The sequence below is a fragment of the Thalassophryne amazonica genome, chromosome 8 (genome assembly GCF_902500255.1).
Source record: "Thalassophryne amazonica chromosome 8, fThaAma1.1, whole genome shotgun sequence".
In the NCBI taxonomy this organism is placed as follows: domain Eukaryota; kingdom Metazoa; phylum Chordata; class Actinopteri; order Batrachoidiformes; family Batrachoididae; genus Thalassophryne; species Thalassophryne amazonica.
In genome coordinates, this window is record NC_047110.1 from 100,264,899 (window position 1) to 100,289,450 (window position 24,552).

The following is a 24,552-nucleotide window of genomic DNA, read 5'->3' on the forward strand; positions in this document are numbered from 1 at the left end:
AAAAATTTGTAACTGTCAAAAATTTGAAAATTTCTTTCATATTTGACAGTATTATGTAAGGTGGTATTCCTTATTGGCTGACAAAGTGTGATCCAGATGTGATCTAGATTACAGATTTTATGGCCATTTAAATTTGAAAACCCCATTTAATGTATATTTTACATTATATCTTAAACAAATGTCCCCCAGTTGCTCTCATATTTGAACATGAGGTGCAGACTGACACTGACTATCATTTGATAAAGTTTGATCTGGATCTGATCAGGATTATGGATTTTGTTAACGTTTGAATTTAATGTTGAAAAGCCCATTTGGTGTGTACATTTTGCATTATATCTCAATCACAAGTGCCCCAATCACTCTTATTTTTCTGCTATGGATTTATCTATGCCACCAAAATTGAATATAGGTTCCAATTTTATGTTTGTCTGTCTTCCAGTTATGAGTCAGAAACCAAGTGCCAGATAGAACGACAAATTGTGCATAGCAGAGATAACCAATGTTCTGTGAAAAATATCTAAAAAAGAATTCAGAACCCGGAAAAGTTGGAAAAAAAAAAAAAAAAACTGACAATACCACAAAAAAAAAACCTTTGATTCAAGTGCATGAACTAAATACATACTCCTGACATTTGATCACATCTAATTTAGCTTATGAAAAGCCACTTCTAACAGGACTTTGACATTGAAAAATTTTTTCAAGGTAAAATTTGTGGAATTGGAAACTAGTGTTGACAGAGGTTTGCACTCTACAAGCGCGGTGCTCTAATTACTATATTATTATTATGTTTGATGCTCACACAGGAGTCATTCAGTCATGCTAACATTAGCTTTGTGCTATGTCAGGGTTCGAAATAGTACATGCATGTGCTAGTTTGTGCACGTATTATTCGAGCAGTGCACATAATTTTATACATTTTTTACACTTGCACTGGTGCAAGTAACTTTATCCAAGTTTTATCAACTATAAGCACCAGTAGAATGAACCAATAAAGGAATAAATAAGGAAAAAAAACAATTTCCAGTGTGTTGTCTTCATCTTCCCGTGTGTTGTCTTCATCTTCCCTGCGTTTTATATATGACTCTCACACAGAGCGAGTTGCTGTGCTCTATTTGTTGTGGAAAGCTGACAGTTGTTGCTATTATACAGATGAACAGTTTAATCGGATCATTAAAACGGATAACAAATTATCAATAATCCATTTCAACAGCAGAAGTCTATATGCAAACTTTAACAACATTAAAGAATATTTAAGTCAGTTTAAAAAAATATTTAACATAATTGCTATATCAGAAACATGGATCAATGAAGATAAAGGAATGGATTTTGAACTGGATGGATATGAATTTAATTGTGTAAACAGAAAAAATAAGAGTGGAGGAGGAGTGGCTGTGTATGTGGATAAGAACATGGATTATAAAATAGTAGACAATATGACAACTGTGATTGCTAACTTATTAGAATGTATAACTATTGAAATATGTGAAGAAAAAAGCAAAAATGTATTAGTCAGCTGTATATATAGAGCACCAGGATCTAGTATTGAAACATTCACTGACTGTATGGGAAAAATGTTCTCAAAAACTAATCAAAAAACTGTGTTCATTTGTGGTGACTTAAATATTGATCTGCTCAATCCAAATAAGCATAAAATAACAGATGAATTTATCAGTATAATGTACAGTATGAGTTTATATCCAAAAATCACCAGGCCAAGCAGAATTACATCCCATAGTGCCACCTTAATTGATAATATATTCAGCAATGATATTGAGAATAACACTGTGAGTGGATTATTAATCAATGACATTAGTGATCATCTACCAGTTTTCATCGTTTATAATAGAAACCATCGGCGGAATCAGCCAGAGGAGAAAATAAAATACAGGCGAGTGCGGACAGAGGAAAACATGAACACACTAAAGAAGGATTTACAGGAGCAAAACTGGGAAAAGGTATACAGTGAAAGTGATGTTGATAGTGCATATGAAACTTTTTTACAAATATTTACATCATTATATGATAAAAATTGTCCAATTAAACAAGACTACAGAAAACAAAAAATCCAAGCTCGACCATGGATGACGAAAGGGTTACGAAATGCATGTAATAAGAAAAATACACTGTATAGAGAATTCATAAAACTAAAGACTAAAGAGGCAGAAAATAGATATAAGAAATACAAAAATAGATTAACTAATATTATACGGGTATGTAGGAAGGAATATTATAGTAACATATTATATAATAACAAAAACAATATTAAAGGAATATGGGATATATTAAATAGCATTATCAAAAATGGTAATAAAAAACAGAGTTACCCTCAGTATTTCATTGATAATAATGTCAAGAAGGAAAATAAGGATGAGGTAGTCAACGGTTTTAATAATTATTTTGTAAATATTGGACCAAGCTTGGCAGAAAAAATTCCCAATTCCCAACCTGAGGATTGGGATAATAATCTCATAGAAAGAAATCCCTGTTCAATGTTCCTCACAGCAGTGGATGGAAATGAAATTATAGACATTGTGAATAATTGTAAATATAAAACATCTACCGATTTAAATGAAATTGATATGGTGGTGGTAAAACAGGTCATTGAATGGATTGTAGAACCATTAACATACATCTGTAACTTATCATTTCAAACCGGTAAATTTCCCAATCAAATGAAAATAGCTAAGGTTGTGCCGCTGTATAAGACTGGGGATAGACACCACTTCACAAATTATAGACCTGTTTCTTTGCTTCCACAATTTTCCAAATTATTAGAAAAGTTATTCAATAATAGATTAGACAAATTCATAAATAAACATAAATTACTTACTGATAGTCAATATGGATTCAGAGCACATAGTTCAACATCACTTGCATTAATAGAATCAGTTGAGGAGATTACAAACGCCATAGACCACAAATTACATTCAGTTGGAATATTTATAGACCTTAAAAAGGCTTTTGATACAATTAATCATGACATATTAATCAATAAACTTGAACAGTATGGGATTAGGGGGTTGGTGTTGCACTGGGTGAGAAGCTACTTAAGTAACAGAAAACAGTTTGTGAAGTTGGGGGAATATACATCATCATGCTTGGACAATGCTTGTGGCGTCCCACAGGGGTCAGTATTGGGTCCAAAACTGTTTCTAATTTATATAAATGATATTGTCAATGTTTCCAAAATATTAAAATTAGTATTATTTGCAGATGACACAAGCATTTTTTGTTCAGGGGGGGATTTGCAGGAGTTACTGAGGAGGATCAGTATAGAAATGGGAAAATTGAAAATATGGTTTGACAGAAATAAATTATCATTAAACTTAAGTAAAACAAAATACATGTTATTTGGCTATTGTAATACAGACATACAGGTTCAGTTACAAGTCGAGGGGGTAGATATTGAAAGGGTACATGAAAATAAGTTTCTGGGGGTGATAATAGATGATAAGATAAACTGGAAGACTCATATAAAACATATACAAAGTAAACTGTCAAGAAGCATTTCAGTTCTAAACAAAGCGAAACATATTCTGGACAACTCACTCCGCATTCTTTACTGCTCACTGGTTTTACCATATTTACAGTACTGTGCAGAGGTATGGGGTAATACTTATAAAGGTACAACACAATCACTATCAGTAATGCAGAAAAGAGCTATAAGAATTATTCATAATACTGGCTATAGAGATCATACAAATCCACTATTTTTACAATCAAAATTCTTAAAATTCACAGACTTGGTTCATTTTCAAACAGTACAAATTGTGTATAAAGCAATAAACAATTTACTTCCAGCAAATATTAAAAATATGTTTTTTAACAGATCAGGGGATTACAGTCTGAGGGGGAAATTTAATTTAAAGCATCAGTGGGCACGAACAACATTAAAAGGTTTCTGTATTTCTGTCTGTGGGGTGAGGATGTGGAACAGATTGGGAGTGGGGCTCAAGCAATGTCCAAGCATGAACCAGTTCAAACAGCGGTACAAAAATATGTTTTTTTCTGGGTATAGGGAGGAGGAAGGGTAATGAGGGTTAGGGTGTTTTTGTTTTTTGCTTCGGCTTGTAAATATATAGTATTTTGTATGTAAGTAGGTATGTGTAGGTGTATATTTATGTTTGTGTATATATATGTGTATATATGTATATGTGTATATATGTGTATGTATATGTGTATGTATGTTGATGTGTATATGTATGTGTATGTGTATATATATGTATATATATATATATTGATATCGGTTTAGGTGTGTAGGAATCTATGTGTATATGTGGCAAAGGGTATTACTGGTTGTGGGGAAGAAGGGGTAGGGATAAATAAGCTGATGCTTCACCCTACCCCTTTTCGGACATGTTGGGTACACAGTAGGAACTTTTTTGTTGTTGTCTTTACTGATCTATCTTGTAATTGTTGTTGTATCAAATGTTCGAAATAAACAGTTTTCATTCATTCATTCATTCAAGCTGACAAACGTCGCCAGCGGAGCGTGCACGTGAAAAAAACAAAACAAAAAAAAACTGGCTGCCACTGCGGTTCCTTACGGAACTCGGGAGAAGTCACTTAAAGTGATATTTTTTTCTGGCCATGATAATTTGTGCACACGCTTTCCTTTAATTGAGCCCACGAATTAATAAAATGTGCTCTCAAATTAATAAAACGTGCGCACGTTTTCCTGGCCATGATCATTCGTGCGCACGTTTTCCTTTAATTGAGCCCTCGAATTAATAAAACGTGCGTACGTTTTCCTTTCGTTCAAAATGAACTCCATAATATGACCTAAATTGTCATCCTCACGACGAGGAGACGCTTCAACCTCAGCATCCTTTTTCATGGCATCATCCTCCAGATGATGCCATGCTGGGCAGCTGGAGTTCTCTGTATGTCCTTGTGCGCCCAAGCCATGATATACCCTGACCAGATCCATTTCTAATGGGGAAATGTATTACACTGTCTGCTGGTTTGTTGACTAATAGTCAACATTTATGTGTCAAGACAATATTGAATAATTGAGTGCACGTTTTACAAATTGTGGCCACATTTAAGTAGATCGTGCCCTTGTTTTACTCAAATGATGCTTAAAATGTGCACACAATATAACAAAATGAGCGCACAATATAATAAAACGTGCGCACAATATAACAAAATGAGCACACAATATAATAAAACGTGCGCACATTCTCTCCACATGCAAAACATTTTGCGACGACACTTCCAGGGCTCCGTAGTTCCTCGCTCTCTCTCCCCTCAAACTCTGTCATAATTGTGTTATGAACCAGTCACCAATAATCTTCACGGACGATTCGTTCGCACGCACACTTAAAAAAAAAACTGTCTGCTGCTGCTGCTGCTCTCCCCTCAAACTCTCCCCAGACAGGAAGAGTCTGACACATCAGAGGAGGAGTTTTAAGGTTGATATAAGACTGACTCTTGGTTCTTCAAGTAACTTTTTTTGGTGCAAGTAATTTTTTTTGTTACTAGCACCAGTGCAAGTAGGTTAAAAAATGTATTTTGGCCCCTGTATGTGAAAGATGAAATTGTTTTCACCACACGTGAATGATTAAATCTATCAAGAAATATTGCTTTGAGGTGTTCACGTTGGCCACAGTGTGAAAATAAACTTTCTTTTTCCTATAATTCAGTGTACAGATTAAAAAAACAAGTGAAAACACATTGTTCATGGTTGTAGTAATAAAACAAATATTTGTACTTGACAACATGACTATTTACCAAAATCAGGATCAGCTTCCTTAATAGCTGAGATGCATCCCTCAAGTCCTCCCAGAGTTTCATCGTTACGCCATGTCACATACTAGGAACCAAACAAAACAGAGACCGCGTTAGAAATCAAACAAAGCAGCAGGACAAGGGGAAGAAATAAGAGACCATATGTACCAAAAAAAATAAGTAACAATAGATCAAACACAAACTGAAGAGCAGAATTAAGAGGTTTAGTTTCATTTGAAGGATTTCAGCATCCAAAAGCTTTTAAATATGTCCTCTAAACAAAAGCATTTCTCAGCAGATTTAAAAGACAACTCATGATTTCATTATTTTGCTTTCAACCTTTACATTTGCTTAAACCTTCTTGGCTTTACATGGTTTCTTGTTAAAATATGTCTGGTTTGTTCTCCTTTACACTTTTGTAACAGGCAACTTTGTTTATCATTTCAAATATTTAGCACTTAAGGGAAAGGTTTGCTTATTTGTGGGAGCAAAACATCCCAGATAAGCTTTGAAATAAGCAATTATATGCAGACGGCAGTGATTTATTTGTTTATTTTTTGCTGCAAACAAACAATTAATATTTGGCGATCAGAGACAAAATGCAGCCCTGGTACCAGATTTGATCAACCAGATTTGAGTAAAAATGCAAAATGCAATAAACAAACAAATAAATAAAATAAAATAAGTTCAAATGAAAAGAAAAGTGAAATGCCTGGCTTGCGTCCGTAGCCGATTTCACATCTATGTTTGAATTACAATTTCTTACGCTCTTCTCGTGCACGCTCCTGTACCTCCAAAATCATCCTCCTCCTTCACCTCAACACACCTCTTCCATACATCACTGTGGACCAGGTCAGAGGACAGCTGAGGAAGCTTCATCCCAGGAAAGCGGCAGGCCCAGACAAGGTGTGTCCCCGTCTACTGAAGACCTGCGCGACTGAACTGGGAGAACCGCTACAATGTGCCCACCCTCACCCGCACAGTGAGGATTCTCTTCCTGAACTTGTCGTGTGCCTTCAACACCATCCAGCTGCTTGTGCTCCAGGACAAACTGAAAAGGATGCAAGTAGAACCCTGCCTGACACATCCAAGAAGGACACATCCAGGCTGGACAAACTGATCAGGTGGGCTGGCTCCATGGTTGGCATGAAGCTGGTCTCTCTGGTGACTGTGGCAGAGAAGAGAACACTGGACAAACTGCTGGACATTATGGAAGATCTCATTCACCCTCTGCACACCATCATCAGCAACCAGAGGAGCCTCTTCAGCCACAGACTGCTCCTTCCCAAGTGCAGGACCAACAGATAGAAAAACTGCTTTGTCCCTCAGGCCATCAGACTGCACAACTCCTCACTCGGGGGGAGGAGGAGTAACAGGAAGACAGGATGGGAATAAGAGGCACAGTAGTAGCCAGTAAACCAGTATTGATCAGCATGTCTGGTATTTATATTGCAAACAGTTTTTTCCTTTTTACTTTCACGTTTGATACTCTGTGTGCTTCTTAGCCTGTGTGCTGCTATACAATCCTGCTGGATCCTTAATTTCCCTGAGGGAGTCTTCCCAAGGCATCAATTAAGTTCTATCTAATCTAATCTAAAACTATGCACTGCACTCCAGGGCTCCGCACCCTGGGTCCCAACCCCTCCCTTTCTGTTCTAACCACTGGTTTAAACTGGTTGAATGTGAAGCACACCCATATGTAACACATTCTCCTCTGGCTGAAATCTCTCAGTGAGTTTTTGAGAGATGGAATTCACTGAAAGAAGAGTATTCACATGACCCTGACCTTCTCTGTCAGGTAGTGGAGGTCATGGTTCAGGTTAACATGCAACTCTTTCACATAAGAAATCTCAGTAAATACTTTTGGCACTGCAAGGAATTCTTATTATTACCTCCACCGAGGATGTTACGTTTCACTGCCATTTGTCTTTTTTTGTCATCTGTTTATTCCTTTATTGTCAGGAGAATAAATCAAAAAAGGTTGTGAATGGATTTCAATGAAATGTGTTTGAAAGTTCGGCTCTGGAACGAGGAAGACCTTATTTCAATTTAAAGCAGATCTGAATCAAAGGGTAGATCGCACCTTTGATTTTTGAGCCTAACTCCTTATATCCTGATCAAGAGGCAGTGTTTGAGTCTTCATGTGTGAGCTTTGATCCTGATCTTACTTTTGATGTGTGATTCTGACTTTTTTGATCCCGATCAAGAGACTATTTGATCATTTAGCATGGATCCTGATCTTAACTTTGTTCACTGATGCAGATTTTTTTTGTTCCTGATCAAGGGGTAATATCTGATTCTTAATTTTTGAACTTGGATCCTGATCTTACTTTTGATGTTTCATCTTGCCTCTTTTGATCATCTTTTGAGAGGCAGTAGTTGAACCTTAATCTTATAGCTTTAATCCTTATTCTGTCATTGAGCTTTGATCGTGACTACTTTGAGCCGGGTCTTAGAGATTTCATACTGACTGCATTAGTCATTTCCTGCTTTGACCTTTGACACAAACTCCTCTGATCCTGGAAAAGAAAAAAATTCTGGTCAGGATCAAAGGAGTCTGAATCAACAGAGGATCAAAGGATCCTGCTCCAGGAGTGGGTTCTTCCTTCGATTCTTGATCTGTGATCTTGACTCTTTGATTCTGATCAAGGGGATGAATCCCGCCCTTGATTCTTAAGCTGCTTTTGAACTTTAACACCTGAAGGCCCACAGATTTTTTTTTTTTGCTGTCTGCCCCGTTCTCTGCTTTTCTCTGATGACACCTGTGGTCAGGCCATGTCTAACTGAGCAAAACTATTATTTCAGCTGGAGATCACTTCTCAGTTTGTCTGCCACCATTAGTTTCCACTGTCCCTCCAACATTTTTCATTTTGCAGTCAATTTCATTGAGGTCATATCTTATTTCATGTACTAAGAGTAACCATTTTTCATTTTATATTTTATTTAGCCAACAAACAGATGTCCATATTTACCCTATTTTTATCATTTGATGCATTTTCTATTTGTCATAAAAACACTTATTTTAACTACCTGTCATTTTAAGAAGGGCAAATGTATTTCTGATGAAAATCTGTCATGAATGGTAATTTGGTTGTAGGCTAAACACCAATTTCAATGACTATTTACTCTCTACCAAGCTCAATGTCATAGAACTGGGATTAGCACCCCCACCACCCCTCCCAACAACAACAACAACAACAAAAAAATCATCTTGGAATAACAACACTCAGAAGGTTTAACTTCAGAAAAAAAAAAAAAAATTATTTCTCCCAAAGAAAAGGCTTGTTACATATGGAGGCTATACAAAGCACACAAATGTAGCATACAGTTGTCATAACTAGCAGTTTCCACATTCCCAAGGTGTGTCGTTCCTACATTTGCCACAGGTGTATTTTTGGCATATTTTTGGTGTATTTACACAATGTTCAGTGCTTCTGTTATTATTGCAGAGTATGCGCACCTGGCACTGTGTTTTTCTTCTGAGAAACTCTCATCTCACAATGCTGCTGTTTGCGCTCTTCCCCTAGTGCCTTTTCCTGCAAATATCTGTTTTGAAGTTTCTTGGTGAGGTCCAGAATGAACAATTGCAGATTTTCTTTTGATCGTGTACATGCTGTGTAAAAAACATGTGCATTGTGGCAGCCATGTCCAACAGGTTGTAAAACACAGCCATGGGCCATCTCCATGTTCCTGCACGCATGGAGTAGTTGCGTAATTTCTGGTCCATGATATCAACACCACATTTGAAATGGTTCAATCAATCAATTTTTTTTATATAGCGCCAAATCACAACAAACAGTTGCCCCAAGGCGCTTTATATTGTAAGGCAAGGCCACACAATAATGATGTAAAACCCCAACGGTCAAAACGACCCCCTGTGAGCAAGCACTTGGCTACAGTGGGAAGGAAAAACTCCCTTTTAACAGGAAGAAACCTCCAGCAGAACCAGGCTCAGGGAGGGGCAGTCTTCTGCTGGGACTGGTTGGGGCTGAGGGAGAGAACCAGGAAAAAGACATGCTGTGGAGGGGAGCAGAGATCGATCACTAATGATTAAATGCAGAGTGGTGCATACAGAGCAAAAAGAGAAAGAAACAGTGCATCATGGGAACCCCCCCAGCAGTCTACGTCTATAGCAGCATAACTAAGGGATGGTTCAGGGTCACCTGATCCAGCCCTAACTATAAGCTTTAGCAAAAAGGAAAGTTTTAAGCCTAATCTTAAAAGTAGAGAGGGTGTCTGTCTCCCTGATCTGAATTGGGAGCTGGTTCCACAGGAGAGGAGCCTGTAGCCAGGCTGACAAAGAGTCAGAGCTCTATTGAGCTGAGTATTCCATTAACTTTAACTAGTAATGACTTCATGACTTTCTTTGCTAACAAAATTTTGACTATTAGAGAAAAAATTACTCATAACCACCCCAAAGATGTATCGTTATCTTTGGCTGCTTTCAGTGATGCCGGTATTTGGTTAGACTCTTTCTCTCCGATTGTTCTGTCTGAGTTATTTTCATTAGTTACTTCATCCAAACCATCAACATGCTTATTAGACCCCATTCCTGCCAGGCTGCTCAAGGAAGTCCTACCATTATTTAATGCTTCAATCTTAAATATGATCAATCTATCTTTGTTAGTTGGTTATGTACCACAGGCCTTTAAGGTGGTAGTAATTAAACCATTACTTAAAAAGCCATCACTTGACCCAGCTATCTTAGCTAATTATAGGCCAATCTCCAACCTTCCTTTTCTCTCAAAGATTCTTGAGAGGGTAGTTGTAAAACAGCTAACTGATCACCTGCAGAGGAATGGTCTATTTGAAGAGTTTCAGTCAGGTTTTAGAATTCATCATAGTACAGAAACAGCATTAGTGAAGGTTACAAATGATCTTCTTATGGCTTCGGACAGTGGACTTATCTCTGTGCTTGTTCTGTTGGACCTCAGTGCTGCTTTTGATACTGTTGACCATAAAATTTTATTACAGAGATTAGAGCATGTCATAGGTATTAAAGGCATTGCGCTGCGGTGGTTTGAATCATATTTGTCTAATAGATTACAGTTTGTTCATGTAAATGGGGAATCTTCTTCACAGACTAAAGTTAATTATGGAGTTCCACAAGGTTCTGTGCTAGGACCAATTTTATTCACTTTATACATGCTTCCCTTGGGCAGTATTATTAGACGGTATTGCTTAAATTTTCATTGTTACGCAGATGATACCCAGCTTTATCTATCCATGAAGCCAGAGGATACGCACCAATTAGCTAAACTGCAGGATTGTCTTACAGACATAAAGACATGGATGACCTCTAATTTCCTGCTTTTAAACTCAGATAAAACTGAAGTTATTGTACTTGGCCCCACAAATCTTAGAAGCATGGTGTCTAACCAGATCGTTACTCTGGATGGCATTTCCCTGATCTCTAGTAATACTGTGAGAAATCTTGGAGTTATTTTTGATCAGGATATGTCATTCAAAGCGCATATTAAACAAATATGTAGGACTGCCTTTTTGCATTTACGCAATATCTCTAAAATCAGAAAGGTCTTGTCTCAGAGTGATGCTGAAAAACTAATTCATGCATTTGTTTCCTCTAGGCTGGACTATTGTAATTCATTATTATCAGGTTGTCCTAAAAGTTCCCTAAAAAGCCTTCAGTTGGTTCAGAATGCTGCAGCTAGAGTACTGACGGGGACTAGCAGGAGAGAGCATATCTCACCCGTGTTGGCCTCCCTTCATTGGCTTCCTGTTAATGCTAGAATAGAATTTAAAATTCTTCTTCTTACTTATAAGGTTTTGAATAATCAGGTCCCATCTTATCTTAGGGACCTCATAGTACCATATTACCCCATTAGAGCGCTTCGCTCTCAGACTGCGGGCTTACTTGTAGTTCCTAGGGTTTGTAAGAGTAGAATGGGAGGCAGAGCCTTCAGCTTTCAGGCTCCTCTCCTGTGGAACCAGCTCCCAATTCAGATCAGGGAGACAGATACCCTCTCTACTTTTAAGATTAGGCTTAAAACTTTCCTTTTCGCTAAGGCTTATAGTTAGGGCTGGATCGGGTGACCCTGGACCATCCCTTGGTTATGTTGCTTTAGACGTAGACTGTGTTTCATAATTATTGTATGGCCTTGCCTTGCAATGTGGAGCGCCTTGGGGCAACTGTTTGTTGTGATTTGGCGCTATACAAGAAAAAAGTTGATTGATTGATTGATTGAAAGCTGAAGGCTCTGCCTCCCATTCTACTCTTACAAACCCTAGGAACTACAAGTAAGCCTGCAGTCTGAGAGCGAAGCGCTCTATTGGGGTGATATGGTACTACGAGGTCCCTAAGATAAGATGGGACCTGATTATTCAAAACCTTATAAGTAAGAAGAAGAATTTTAAATTCTATTCTAGAATTAACAGGAAGCCAATGAAGAGAGGCCAATATGGGTGAGATATGCTCTCTCCTTCTAGTCCCCGTCAGTACTCTAGCTGCAGCATTTTGAATTAACTGAAGGCTTTTTAGGGAACTTTTAGGACAACCTGATAATAATGAATTACAATAGTCCAGCCTAGAGGAAATAAATGCATGAATTAGTTTTTCAGCATCACTCTGAGACAAGACCTTTCTGATTTTAGAGATATTGCGTAAATGCAAAAAAGCAGTCCTACATATTTGTTTAATATGCGCTTTGAATGACATATCCTGATCAAAAATGACTCCAAGATTTCTCACAGTATTACTAGAGGTCAGGGTAATGCCATCCAGAGTAAGGATCTGGTTAGACACCATGTTTCTAAGATTTGTGGGGTTGTAATGGTTGTAATCAACAACAGTGTTTTGACAGAAATTTCCACTTTCTGATGCATGGTGCTCAGAAGACAGATTTCTTTTTTTTGTTGTTGTTGCGTACACCGTCAGCAAGACACTTCCAGATGTGAACATCTGTGTTGAGTACCACTGGCGGCCCGAGGTTTCTTTGGCAGTTGCTGGTAGCTCCCAACGATTTTTGTTGATGGTGCCAAGCAGAGATGTTTTTCGTTTAAAAGCCGATTAGCCAAGGACAGAGAGGTGAAGAAATTGTCCATAGTTACAGTCCTTCCCTGGTCCATAAATGGCTCCATAAACTTCAAAAGAATATTCTCTGACAGCCTCTTCCCGCCGGACGAGTGGGATCTTTTCCCAAGTAAGGGATGGCATTACACATGTATTTCATGCCCAGATCTGCAGCAATCCAAAACTTGATTCCAAACTTGTCAGGCTTGGATGCAATGTACGGCAGAAAGGGACAACGAACGAAATAACTGCTCATCCACAGTAACATGCTGCCCTGGACTGTAGGTCGACACACACTTCTGAACAAACCACTGCCAGATGTCAAAAACTGCTCCAAATTTGTCCATTTGTAAGCATTCCTTGTGGGTGTCCTTGTTGCTGAAGCAAAGGTACTGGGTTGCCAAATCTATTGGCCCACATGAATTGCATGGCATCAACGTAGCCCTTGGCAGCCCTTCGGAAAAGGCCAGCGAGGAACGCCATCAGCTCGTAGATGCTCATCTGCCAGCTGGAGTTTGTTCGATGGCCCTCCTGGACTGTGCAGTCTCTGATGCTCAGCAACATGCTGATATCCACCAAACACAGGAAGCTTTGAAGGCAAGTCGTGATTTTGCATTTTGCAAACTCTTTTGGCCCTCCAGATCCACTGAATGCTGTCTGTGGATTTTCATGAGCAGAATAGTCTCCAACTTTGCGGTGGACCCACACAGTGCCATCTTTCGCCTTCTCTGTGGATCCAGGTGTTATGCTCAAATCAGCAACTTTTTGTTTTTTGCTACGAGAGGGGTTGCCATGTGTTGTGTCTTCCTCCTCATCGATGTAGCCTCTATGCTTGAAGTGTTCTGCTAAATCACATAGTTGACCACCCGTCTCCTGGAGCATCTTTGGAGGGGAGGATTTACTGGTGCAAGAGCGGTCGCATTCTCATCACTTGAAGAATCAGTGATGACATTTTCATTCTGAAATGCAAAGTGGCCCACATTTCCACCATCAGATTCACAGTCTGACATGCTCTGTAGCACTGCTAAGGCCTCCTGGGCGCTGATCCTTCTTGACTGCACTGGTTGCGACATTGTAAAATCTGGAGTTTGTGTGAAAGGCATCCCCTATTTATGGTTGTTTCTCTCAGCTCAGTTATACAACAAAGGCAGGAAGTTGGTGAAACTGTCTGGGCCTTCGAGTGTTAAACCCAATGCCGTTGGCCCTGATTACACTATCAAAGAAATCTTTTTCTTTCAGCACCGTGGTTGGTCAATGAGTAAAACTAGCAACATTTTTTCACCATTCTATCTACTTGTCAAAAATCATTATTATTTTGTAAACCCAACGTAAGTGTAAACGCAACCATTGGAAACAAGGTTACCTGAGTGAGTATGGCGTCATACAATTTGCAGGCTTCATTACTGCTGGTGGACAGTGGAAGACCCTCGGACCTCCATGCCTTTAAAAACACAAATAAACAGAAGTTAGATGAAGTTACAAGGAGTGCCTCAGTTCCTTTCAAGTGGACTACGAGGACTGTTACTGTTGCCAATGTGCTTACTCATGTGGTGGGTAAAGTCTAGACTTTAACTGTATATAGCACCTTGATCTGACCTATGCTGTGTTTTGGGACTCTATGAATGAACAGAATTAACAATTATTTTGTACAAAACTGGTCCAAAATCATTTAACAAATGAAAATAAATCCACTATTTGATTGCTCAAATTCAAAACTACCTCAAAGCATTTCAGCTCCCAAACCCAAATGTGCCAGCAATCATTATCATTTTATTAGCTAATTCATTTAAAGTTTTGAAATGTTTGAAAAGTTCTGAGTCTTTTTCCATTTTATCTCCAAGGATAAAAAAAAGGGGGGGGGATATAGAATTGCACACCGTGCATCTGTCAGTCACACTTACTTGTGTTATGTAATTTTTGAGTAACATTTGTTTGAATCTTACCAAATTTGAGCTGCACATCCAAAATGAGTTTGTCTTGGATAAGTTCCAATGTGAACATAATCAGACTGTAACAGGGGCCTTTAAGGGTCCTCGACTTTCTGGAAATGCGTTAAAACCGCTTAATCCTACATTTGACCCAATTAATTATTTATGTATTTTTATTAAACCAATCAATCAATCAATCAATTTTTTTATATAGCGCCAAATCACAACAAACAGTTGCCCCAAGGCGCTTTATATTGTAAGGCAAGGCCATACAATAATTATGTAAAACCCCAACGGTCAAAACGACCCCCTGTGAGCAAGCACTTGGCTACAGTGGGAAGGAAAAACTCCCTTTTAACAGGAAGAAACCTCCAGCAGAACCAGGCTCAGGGAGGGGCAGTCTTCTGCTGGGACTGGTTGGGGCTGAGGGAGAGAACCAAGAAAAAGACCTCTTTTACAAGGGCAACCTGGCCTAGAAAGGCAGCAGCACACGTCTGTCAGGCTGCAGGTGCAATGTGGCTGGACACAAATGCAGGACTCCAGAACACAGATGTTGGAACAGTAAGAGGCTTTATCTTAAGATGTAGCAGGGATTTGGTACACAGTATGGCAGGCAGAGAGGCAGAGGTACAAACAATCGAGAGGCTGAGGCGTGGTCTAGGCGAGCAGAGGTCAAAACACAGCATGACAAAGTACAAGGGCTGAGACTAAGACAAAATCCAAAAATACAAAGCGAGGTCAAAAATACTGAGTGGCAACAGGACACGAAACAAAGGCTGAAACGTGGATAACAAGATCACAATGAACTGGTACTGGAGTGAGAGAAATGAGGGGCTTAAATAACAGGTGCTGTAATCAGTGTAACAAGAGGCAAGTGTAAGTTAAGGTTCTGGAAGGAGGTGTGGTCTGGTGAAGCAAAGAAGAGTGAAGAGAGTCAAGAGGATTGAGTGAGTGAAAAAGAAAGTGGTGCAAAGCAAAAGGAGTAAGTGACAGAAAACCACTGGTGAAAATATAATGTGCCCAAAGACCAACAAAAGGACATGTGTCCAAGATAAAGGGGAAAACTAGGAAACAAGAACAATAATATTCTATAACCAAAACTAGAACAGGACTGAACATGACTGAAGGATAGCTGCAGGAACAAACTCAGACAATAAAATAGAAAAGGCTAACAAAAACTAAAGCAGAACTGAACATGGCTGAAGCATTAAAGTAGCAGCAAAACCATGATAATAAAACAGTAAATCAAACTAAAGGTTGAACAGGAAATAAATGATAACCAGAAAGCCATTAATGTAATAAATAAAAGATAAACCCTAACAGAAAACAGGACCACTGATAACAGGAACATAACCAGATAATGAGAAACCAAAACCAGATAATACCAAAACATAATGAAAAGAAATAACCAGAACCAAGCTAAGATTTAAATGACTAAATCACACTTGTGTGAAAAATAAAACATAAAAATCATCAGAGAAGACCTGGACAGGGAAAAACCCAGACATAAACCCTGGGCCAGGGTGGAATCTGACAACGTCATAATAGACCAAATAAATAACATCAAGACAACGATTTAAAATATATAAAATACAAGCAATTAACAAATACAACACGATCATTCTATCACAGTATCAATATATAAGTTAAAAAACAGATTAAAATTTAAAAACACAGGCACTGTTCAAAAGATTTCCATTTGCGGGCTCTTAAAATAGATCGGAAAGCATTCAGAGAAATCAACCCTGACTGCAGTTCAGTTTGGAGGACATTCCAAACAGAGGGAGCAGAAAAAACGAAAAGCCTTCTTTCCTGTTTCAGTCCGAACACAAGGTACACGAAAGCACAACATGTCATTCGAACATAAATTATAGCAGCTTTCATATCCCAGAAGAAAATTAGATAAATGAGTCGGAACCAACCCAATAATAGCCTTAGAAACCAGAGTCATCCCATGTGTATAGCGCCTTACATTCAAAGAAGACATGCCAGCATTAGCATACAACTCACAGTGATGGGTGAGGTGGCTACAACCAGTGATGAATCTCAGAGCACAATGGTACACCAGAGTCAAAGACTGTAGGTAACTGGACGAAGCACACATATACACAACTTCCACATTTTCCAATGATGTGGAAGATGAGAGACACCAGACCCAACAACACAAATGAGCTGAAGACCACTATCAAAGCAACTTGGGCTTCCAGAACACCTCAGCAGTGCCACAGGCTGATCGCCTCCATGCCACGCCGCACTGATACAGTAATTCATTCAGAAGCAACCCCACCCAAGTACTGAGTGCATAAATGAACATACTTCTCATAGGTTAGACATATATATATTCTAAAGCCTTTTTTATGGCCGATTCTATTCGCAGCACCGCCCTGTAGCTAATTTTTAATCTGCTATTCACAAGACAACACCCAACTGGAGGAGCTCTCATATCAGGAATAATTTGATTCATGAGTTATTGACAAAACCTGTTGAACAAGCGAAGCAAGACAATCTGCAGTGAGTTAAAAAAGACAGCAGCAGACAGCAAAGTCTCAGATGTTGCACTGCAATACAAAAAAAAATGTATATCGTTACATGCTGTTTGGATGTAAGCATGATGGAGAGAGGAGCAACCGCTTACTCCAATCAAGGGTTGTGGGGAGAAGCGCTGGAGCCCATCCCAGCATTCATAGAGCGTGAGGCGGGGTACACCCTGGACAGGACACAAGTCTGTCACAGGGCCACATACAGACAAACACATTCAGACAAACACATTCACACCTGCATGCACCCCTATACGGACAATTTAAAGTATCCAATCCACTTTACCTGCGTGTCTTTGGATGTGGGAGGAAGCCAGGGGGCTGGAATACAATGTTTTGTTAATCCAGATGTGCAAATCAAACATTTGAAATGACACAAAGTTTATTAATATCGTATTATTTTGAAGAGGGTGCAAAGTTGTGGTCCCACAATGCTGGAGTCAGCACATTTGTGGTTTGCAGATTCTCAGTCTGCAAGTGTTTAAAGGACATGTCGCACCAAACTCATAACAATTTAGATTTAGGCTGTTAGTGGCCATCCATTGATCCACCGGGATTACTTTGTGCAGTTCCGTGACCGGTTTCAAAGTATGCGGCGTTCACAGCAAACAGCTACGGAGACGTCTGAAAACAAAGTACTCGTGAGCACTCGGGTATTTCCGACAAGTAAAACCCCACATCCAATGAAGTTGGGACGTTGCGTAAAATGTAAATAAAAACAGAATACAATGATCTGCAAATCGTCTTCAACCTATATTCAATTGAATACACCACAAAGACAAGATATTTAATGTTCAAACTGATAAAGTTTATTGTTTTTGTGCAAATATTTGCTCATTTTGAAATGGATGCCTGCAACAGGTTTCAAAAAACCTGGGACAGTGGTATGTTTACCACTGTGTTACATCACCTTTCCTTCTAACAACACTCAATAAGCATTTGGGAACAGAGGACACTAATTGTTGAAGCTTTGTAGGTGGAATTCTTTCCCATTTTTGCTTGATGTACGACTTCGCCACACATTTTCAATGGGTGACAGGTCTGGAGTGCAGGCAGGCCAGTCTAGTACTCGCACTCTTTTACTACGATGCCACGCTGTTGTAACAAATGCAGAATGTGGCTTGGCATTGTCTTGCTGAAATAAGTAGGGACTTCCCTGAAAAAGACGTTGCTTGGATGGCAGCATGTGTTGCTCCAAAACCTGGATGTACCTTGTGTAGAAAGTTCTCCAGATTCTCTGAATCCTCTGATTATATTATGGACTGTAGATAATGGAATCCCTAAATTACTTGCAAGTGAACATTGAGAAACATTGTTCTTAAACTGCTGGACTATTTTTTCTTCACAAAGTGGTGATCCTCGTGCCATCATTGCTTGTGTACGGCTGAGCCTTTTGGGGATGCTCCTTTTATACCCAATCATGACACTCACAATTAGTGTCCTCAGATTCCAAACGCTTATTGAGTGTTTTTAGAAGGAAAGGTGATGTAACAGTGCTAAACATACCACTGTCCCAGCTTTTTTGAAACGTGTTGCAGACATCCATTTCAAAATGAGCAAATATTTGCACAAAAACAATAAAGTTTATCAGTTTGAACATTACATATCTTGTCGTTATGGTGAATTCAACTGAATACAGGTTGAAAAGAATTTGTAAATCAATCAATCAATCAATCAATCAATTTTTTTATATAGCACCAAATCACAACAAACAGTTGCCCCAAGGCGCTTTATATTGTAAGGCAAGGCCATACAATAATTATGTAAAACCCCAACGGTCAAAACGACCCCCTGTGAGCAAGCACTTGGCTACAGTGGGAAGGAAAAACTCCCTTTTAACAAGAAGAAACCTCCAGCAGAACCAGGCTCAGGGAGGGGCAGTCTTCTGCTGGGACTGGTTGGGGCTGAGGGAGAGAACCAGGAAAAAGACTTGCTGTGGAGGGGAGCAGAGATCGATCACTAATGATTAAATGTAGAGTGGTGCATACAGAGCAAAAAGAGAAAGAAACAGTGCATCATGGGAACCCCCAGGCAGTCTACATCTATAGCAGCATAACTAAGGGATGGTTCAGGGTCACCTGATCCAGCCCTAACTATAAGCTTTAGCAAAAAGGAAAGTTTTAAGCCTAATCTTAAAAGTAGAGAGGGTGTCTGTCTCCCTGATCTGAATTGGGAGCTGGTTCCACAGGAGAGGAGCCTGAAAGCTGAAGGCTCTGCCTCCCATTCTACTCTTACAAACCCTAGGAACTACAAGTAAGCCTGCAGTCTGAGAGCGAAGCGCTCTATTGGGGTGATATGGTACTACGAGGTCCCTAAGATAAGATGGGACCTGATTATTCAAAACCTTATAAGTAAGAAGAAGAATTTTAAATTCTATTCTAGAATTAACAGGAAGCCAATGAAGAGAGGCCAATATGGGTGAGATATGCTCTCTCCTTCTAGTCCCCGTCAGTACTCTAGCTGCAGCATTTTGAATTAACTGAAGGCTTTTTAGGGAACTTTTAGGACAACCTGATAATAATGAATTACAATAGTCCAGCCTAGAGGAAATAAATGCATGAATTAGTTTTTCAGCATCACTCTGAGACAAGACCTTTCTGATTTTAGAGATATTGCGTAAATGCAAAAAAGCAGTCCTACATATTTGTTTAATATGCGCTTTGAATGACATATCCTGATCAAAAATGACTCCAAGATTTCTCACAGTATTACTAGAGGTCAGGGTAATGCCATCCAGAGTAAGGATCTGGTTAGACACCATGTTTCTAAGATTTGTGGGGCCAAGTACAATAACTTCAGTTTTATCTGAGTTTAAAAGCAGGAAATTAGAGTTCATCCATGTCTTTATGTCCTGTAAGACAAGTCCTGCCGTTTAGCTAATTGGTGTGTGTCCTCTGGCTTCATGGATAGATAAAGCTGGGTATCAATCTGCGTAACAATGAAAATTTAAGCAATACCATCTAATAATACTGCCTAAGGGAAGCTGTATAAAGTGAATAAAATTGGTCCTAGCACAGAACCTGTGGAAACTCCATAATTAACTTTAGTCTGTGAAGAAGATTCCCCATTACAATGAACAAATTGTAATCTATTAGACAAATATGATTCAAACCACCGCAGCGCAGTGCCTTTAATACCTATGGCATGCATCTAATCTCTGTAATAAAATTTATGGTCAACAGTATCAAAGCAGCACTGAGGTCTAACAGAACAAGCACAAGAGATGAGTTCCACTGTCCGAGGCCATAAGAAGATCATTTGTAACATTTGTAAATATTGCATTCTGTTTTTATTTACATTTTACACATCCCAACTTCATTGGAATTCAGGTTGTAACAACTAGAACCATCCCAGCGTGTGCTTCAATGGAATGTAGCTGTTAACGTTAAGAATGGAGGCACATTCCAAAGTTTACATATGTGTGATATCGTGTTATGGTGACTCATTTATAAGTGAAAAGTGTTAACTGTGATGCAGTCACGGTAAAAGCTGCAGCTTTGTGAAGGTTTCTGTGCACCTGTACGGCCATGAGTCATAAACGCCAGCCTGTCAATACTCCAGGTTCAGTTTTGTGCATGATTAATTATGAGTGCTGTTATCAATAAAATCTAAAAAAAAATACATTTGCTGCCAAGGGAAAAACCATCTTGGAGACATTCCTTTTCGCAGCAAGCTGAGAAGGGCAACAAGCAGCAGGACACACACACACACACACACACACACACACACCAGCTCCTCAAAGCAAAAAAAAAAAAAGAAAAGAGAAAAAAGCTTGCCACAAAACGGGTAAAATCCTGAACACGCCAGACTCACCATGTTATATTGTTTTCCAAATGTAAACTAGACACGAACAAAGAAGCAAGCGCAATCACTGATTCCAGCGTCACCTCTCTCCACGATCGTGGCCGTTAAGTAAATCCATTAATTCCTGGAAATAATGTATTTTATAATGTAATAATGACTTTTTCCAATGTAACAAATCATCTCCATGTCCAGGCAGTCTGTTTAAAAACTCAGATGTCAGATGTCCCCACGTCCATGTCCATAGCTTCAGTAAACCAGCATAAACACAAATCCGACACTCTGAAAAGTTAAGAGTTTCAGGGTGAAGTGTGTCATCTCCTGTCTGTAAATCGAGCCATCACTTTTGAACGGCAGCTCAGAAGCTTTGTTTCGGCGGAGCAGGTTCATTTCCCTCTGTCTGTCAGTCCTAGGGATGTTTCTGTTTTGCTAATAAGGACATCAGACTGAAAATGCCAAGAATTGCCAATGTGAAACATTTTCCAGAATGCATCTACTAACGCTCAGAGTGAGAGGAATAAAATACACCAGCGATCACTAATAGGAATAAAAAATATACGAGACATGTCCAAAGGGACAATGTCACATGTGTTTTAACGTCCCCAGGTTAGCAACACAACATCCAAAGTACTCATGACTGTAAGTCTCCCTGCTCACATGCATTCATAATTAGTGGTTTCTGGTGTTTTTTATTCCTCTCCCGAAGCAAGGAAACAGGTGCATTTCCTGAAAACGTCTCACTCTGCAATTCTCGGCATTTCTCTGCGTGTGACATAGTTAAGAGCAAAACACAAGCATCCCAGACAGAGAAACAGAGGGAAATGAATGAGGTTATGCCCGATAACGAAGCTTCAGAGCTTTTCTTTGAAAGCAGTGGCTGGGATTTACAGAGGAGACGACACACTTCACCCCAAAACTCTTAACTTTTTCAGAGTCTGTCGGATTTTGGAACTTAGTGTCGTAACACTGCTGTTTGTGCCACAGCTGCTGGTTTACTGCTGCGGACCTGCCTGGACACGCAGAAGTATGTTTCGTATTGGAAAAACTCAGAAGACGTTATTTTCAGGAGCTAATGGAGTCTCTAATGTGCCATGATCCTGACAGAAGTTGAGTTGAAGACAGAGCTGGGATCAGACATTATGCGCGTGTGCCTGCGCAATCAGAACCTGAGAGCAAGTGGACATGGACATTGTTCCCTGACTGAGTGGAACTTGAAAATGATCTTTGGCTGTGGATCCGAGTGTGGACAAGTGGACCATTCCATCGCTGGCGATCTCAATTGCAATAATGCGTGTGTGTGGGGGCTTGTTTTTGTTGTGGACCAATTTGGAAATCTTTATACTGGGTGAGTGGAATTTTTTTTTTCATCTTTTGCTTTGTGTTCTTTTCAGTGGCGCTATTTACTTTGAGGAGAGTCCTGTGAAGTGGTGTGTGTGTGCGTGCAGCAGCTGTTTTAACCCCCAATTTTGACAGACTTCTGGCTGAATTTGAACAATATATAATCAGTATTAAGCTTGTATACTCTCTCAAATGTCATAGAACTGTCAATCTCTATAAGGAACCTTTTAAAAGAGAATTAATGTTGAATAATCCCTTTAAAAAAACAGCTGACATGCGGGTTAAAATGCTGTTACACTGTTTTAACCTGTATGTCAGCTGTTTATTACCACTTAATGGATGTGGAATTGGAATTTCTCTGATATATATATATATATATATATATATATTTTTTTTTTTTTTTTATTAGATTTTTTACAGTTATATACAACACTTTAGTATTTTTAACAGGCTGCGTTTATGACTAATTGCCGCAGGTGCACAAAACCTACTCACAGCTGCTGCTTTTACCGTGAATGCATCAAAATAACAGTTATCACTTAAAAATGAGTCGCCATAACACAACATCACACTTGTGTAAACTTTGTAATTAATCTGTGCCTCAGCTCATTGAAGTGCACGCTGGGACGTTTCTAGTAACTACGCCACCTGTCGGAAACACTTGAGTACTCAAGAATACTTTGTTTTCGGAAATCTCCGTAGCTGTTTGCTGCAAATGCTGTATACTTTGACACCATCACAGAAGTGCACAAAGTAATCCCGGTGGATCATCGGATGGTCACTAACAGTCTAAATCTAAATTGTTATGGTTTCAGTGTAACAAGTGTGTGTTCAGTTTAACAAGTGTGCTAACTGTAGTTCCCATTTTCACCACCAGGGTCTTGCCCTGCAAATAGCAGTTTTTTTTATTAAGTTTATGAAGTACTATAATATATTCTTTTCTATTTTTTTGTAGCTGAAGGCCATAACTAACAAATTTTAAATAAAAAAGCTTGAAACATTTTATATGCAATGACTCTAGAATATATGTAAAATCACCTTCTGAAATAACTGACATAAATAGTGAACTTTTATTTTATTATATATATATATATATATATATATATATATATATATATATATATATACACACACACATACACACACAGACATACATAGCAACTGCAGACCAAAAACAAATAAAATTAATAATTACGCATTTGTAAGGAAACATATGGCGTGCCTAAAACTTTTGACAGCGGTGTAGTAAAAGTTAACAGCCTGCACATAAACAGAGGACACGATTCACACATACACCTAAAAAGAAAGCAGTAATGCAGTTTCCACAGACTGTACAGTTTCTTATGTACGTATCACAAATATAAAGAGTCAGAAAGTTAGCCAAACAGCACATTACCGCTTAACGCTCTGAAAATGCTTTTTCAGTCTGCTGGAAAACCGCGAAAAGCTCAACACTGGAGCCATTTCTCAAATCGTTTCTGTAATTATTAGTCATTGTGCAGATTATCATTACAAACCTGGCAGTCCCTGAAACTTGACGCACTCATGGCAAAGAAGCGGACGGACTGTGTGTGTGTGTGTGCGTGTGAGACTCACGAAGGGCGGGCGCCTACACCCACAGCCTGACGTCACTGCAAAAGAAAGTCACGTGCCCACCGAAGTTAGCCGTGAAGAGCCGATCTCGAACGGCGCAGACGTTAAAATAAATAAAATAAAACAAAATAAAATAAAAATCCGACACAGACTAAGTTAACCCAAAGAAGGTGTCAAATAGAGGGGGGAAAAAAATTGTTGCGGACTTTCTGCCTAAGATCCCCACCCGGTAATTAAATGTGGTGAGCAAACTTAAGACTCAAATATTGACAAGAGAAGGACTTAGAAAACCAGATGCTGTATTAAAGAGACGCCCACATTGAACAAAAAGAGTCACCATTACAGCGCTGGTGTCTTGAAAACAGACAGACAGTCACATGTATCGCTGCTTGAGGCCCAGTCACACTGCACTTAACGAAGGGCAACAAAGGCCAAGAAACAGTAAATCTGGGCCTGGATCAGTCTAAAAAACTTCAGTGTCTTACCTCAAAAATGGCAGCTATCATGTACCACCACTTGATGGAGCAGGGAGGAAGGAGAGCCTTGGGGTGGAAGCAGGTGTTCCAGGACCGGAATAATCCATTGGAGGTTCACG

At 39.1% G+C, this 24,552-nt stretch overlaps 1 protein-coding gene across 1 annotated transcript in view; it reads right to left on the minus strand.

The window, feature by feature from the left end:
* Positions 1 to 23,949, minus strand: part of ttc38 (tetratricopeptide repeat domain 38) — a 74,421-nt gene extending 50,472 nt beyond the window's left edge. Inside the window, exons 1-3 of the mRNA XM_034177078.1 lie at positions 23,882 to 23,949; positions 14,124 to 14,201; positions 5,734 to 5,815 (exon numbers count right to left, since the gene is read on the minus strand). Coding sequence (XP_034032969.1) covers positions 5,734 to 5,815; positions 14,124 to 14,201; positions 23,882 to 23,911 — 190 coding nt within the window. The 5' untranslated portion in view covers positions 23,912 to 23,949. The remainder of the gene's footprint in view (positions 1 to 5,733; positions 5,816 to 14,123; positions 14,202 to 23,881) is intronic.
* Positions 23,950 to 24,552: the final 603 nt, after the last annotated feature.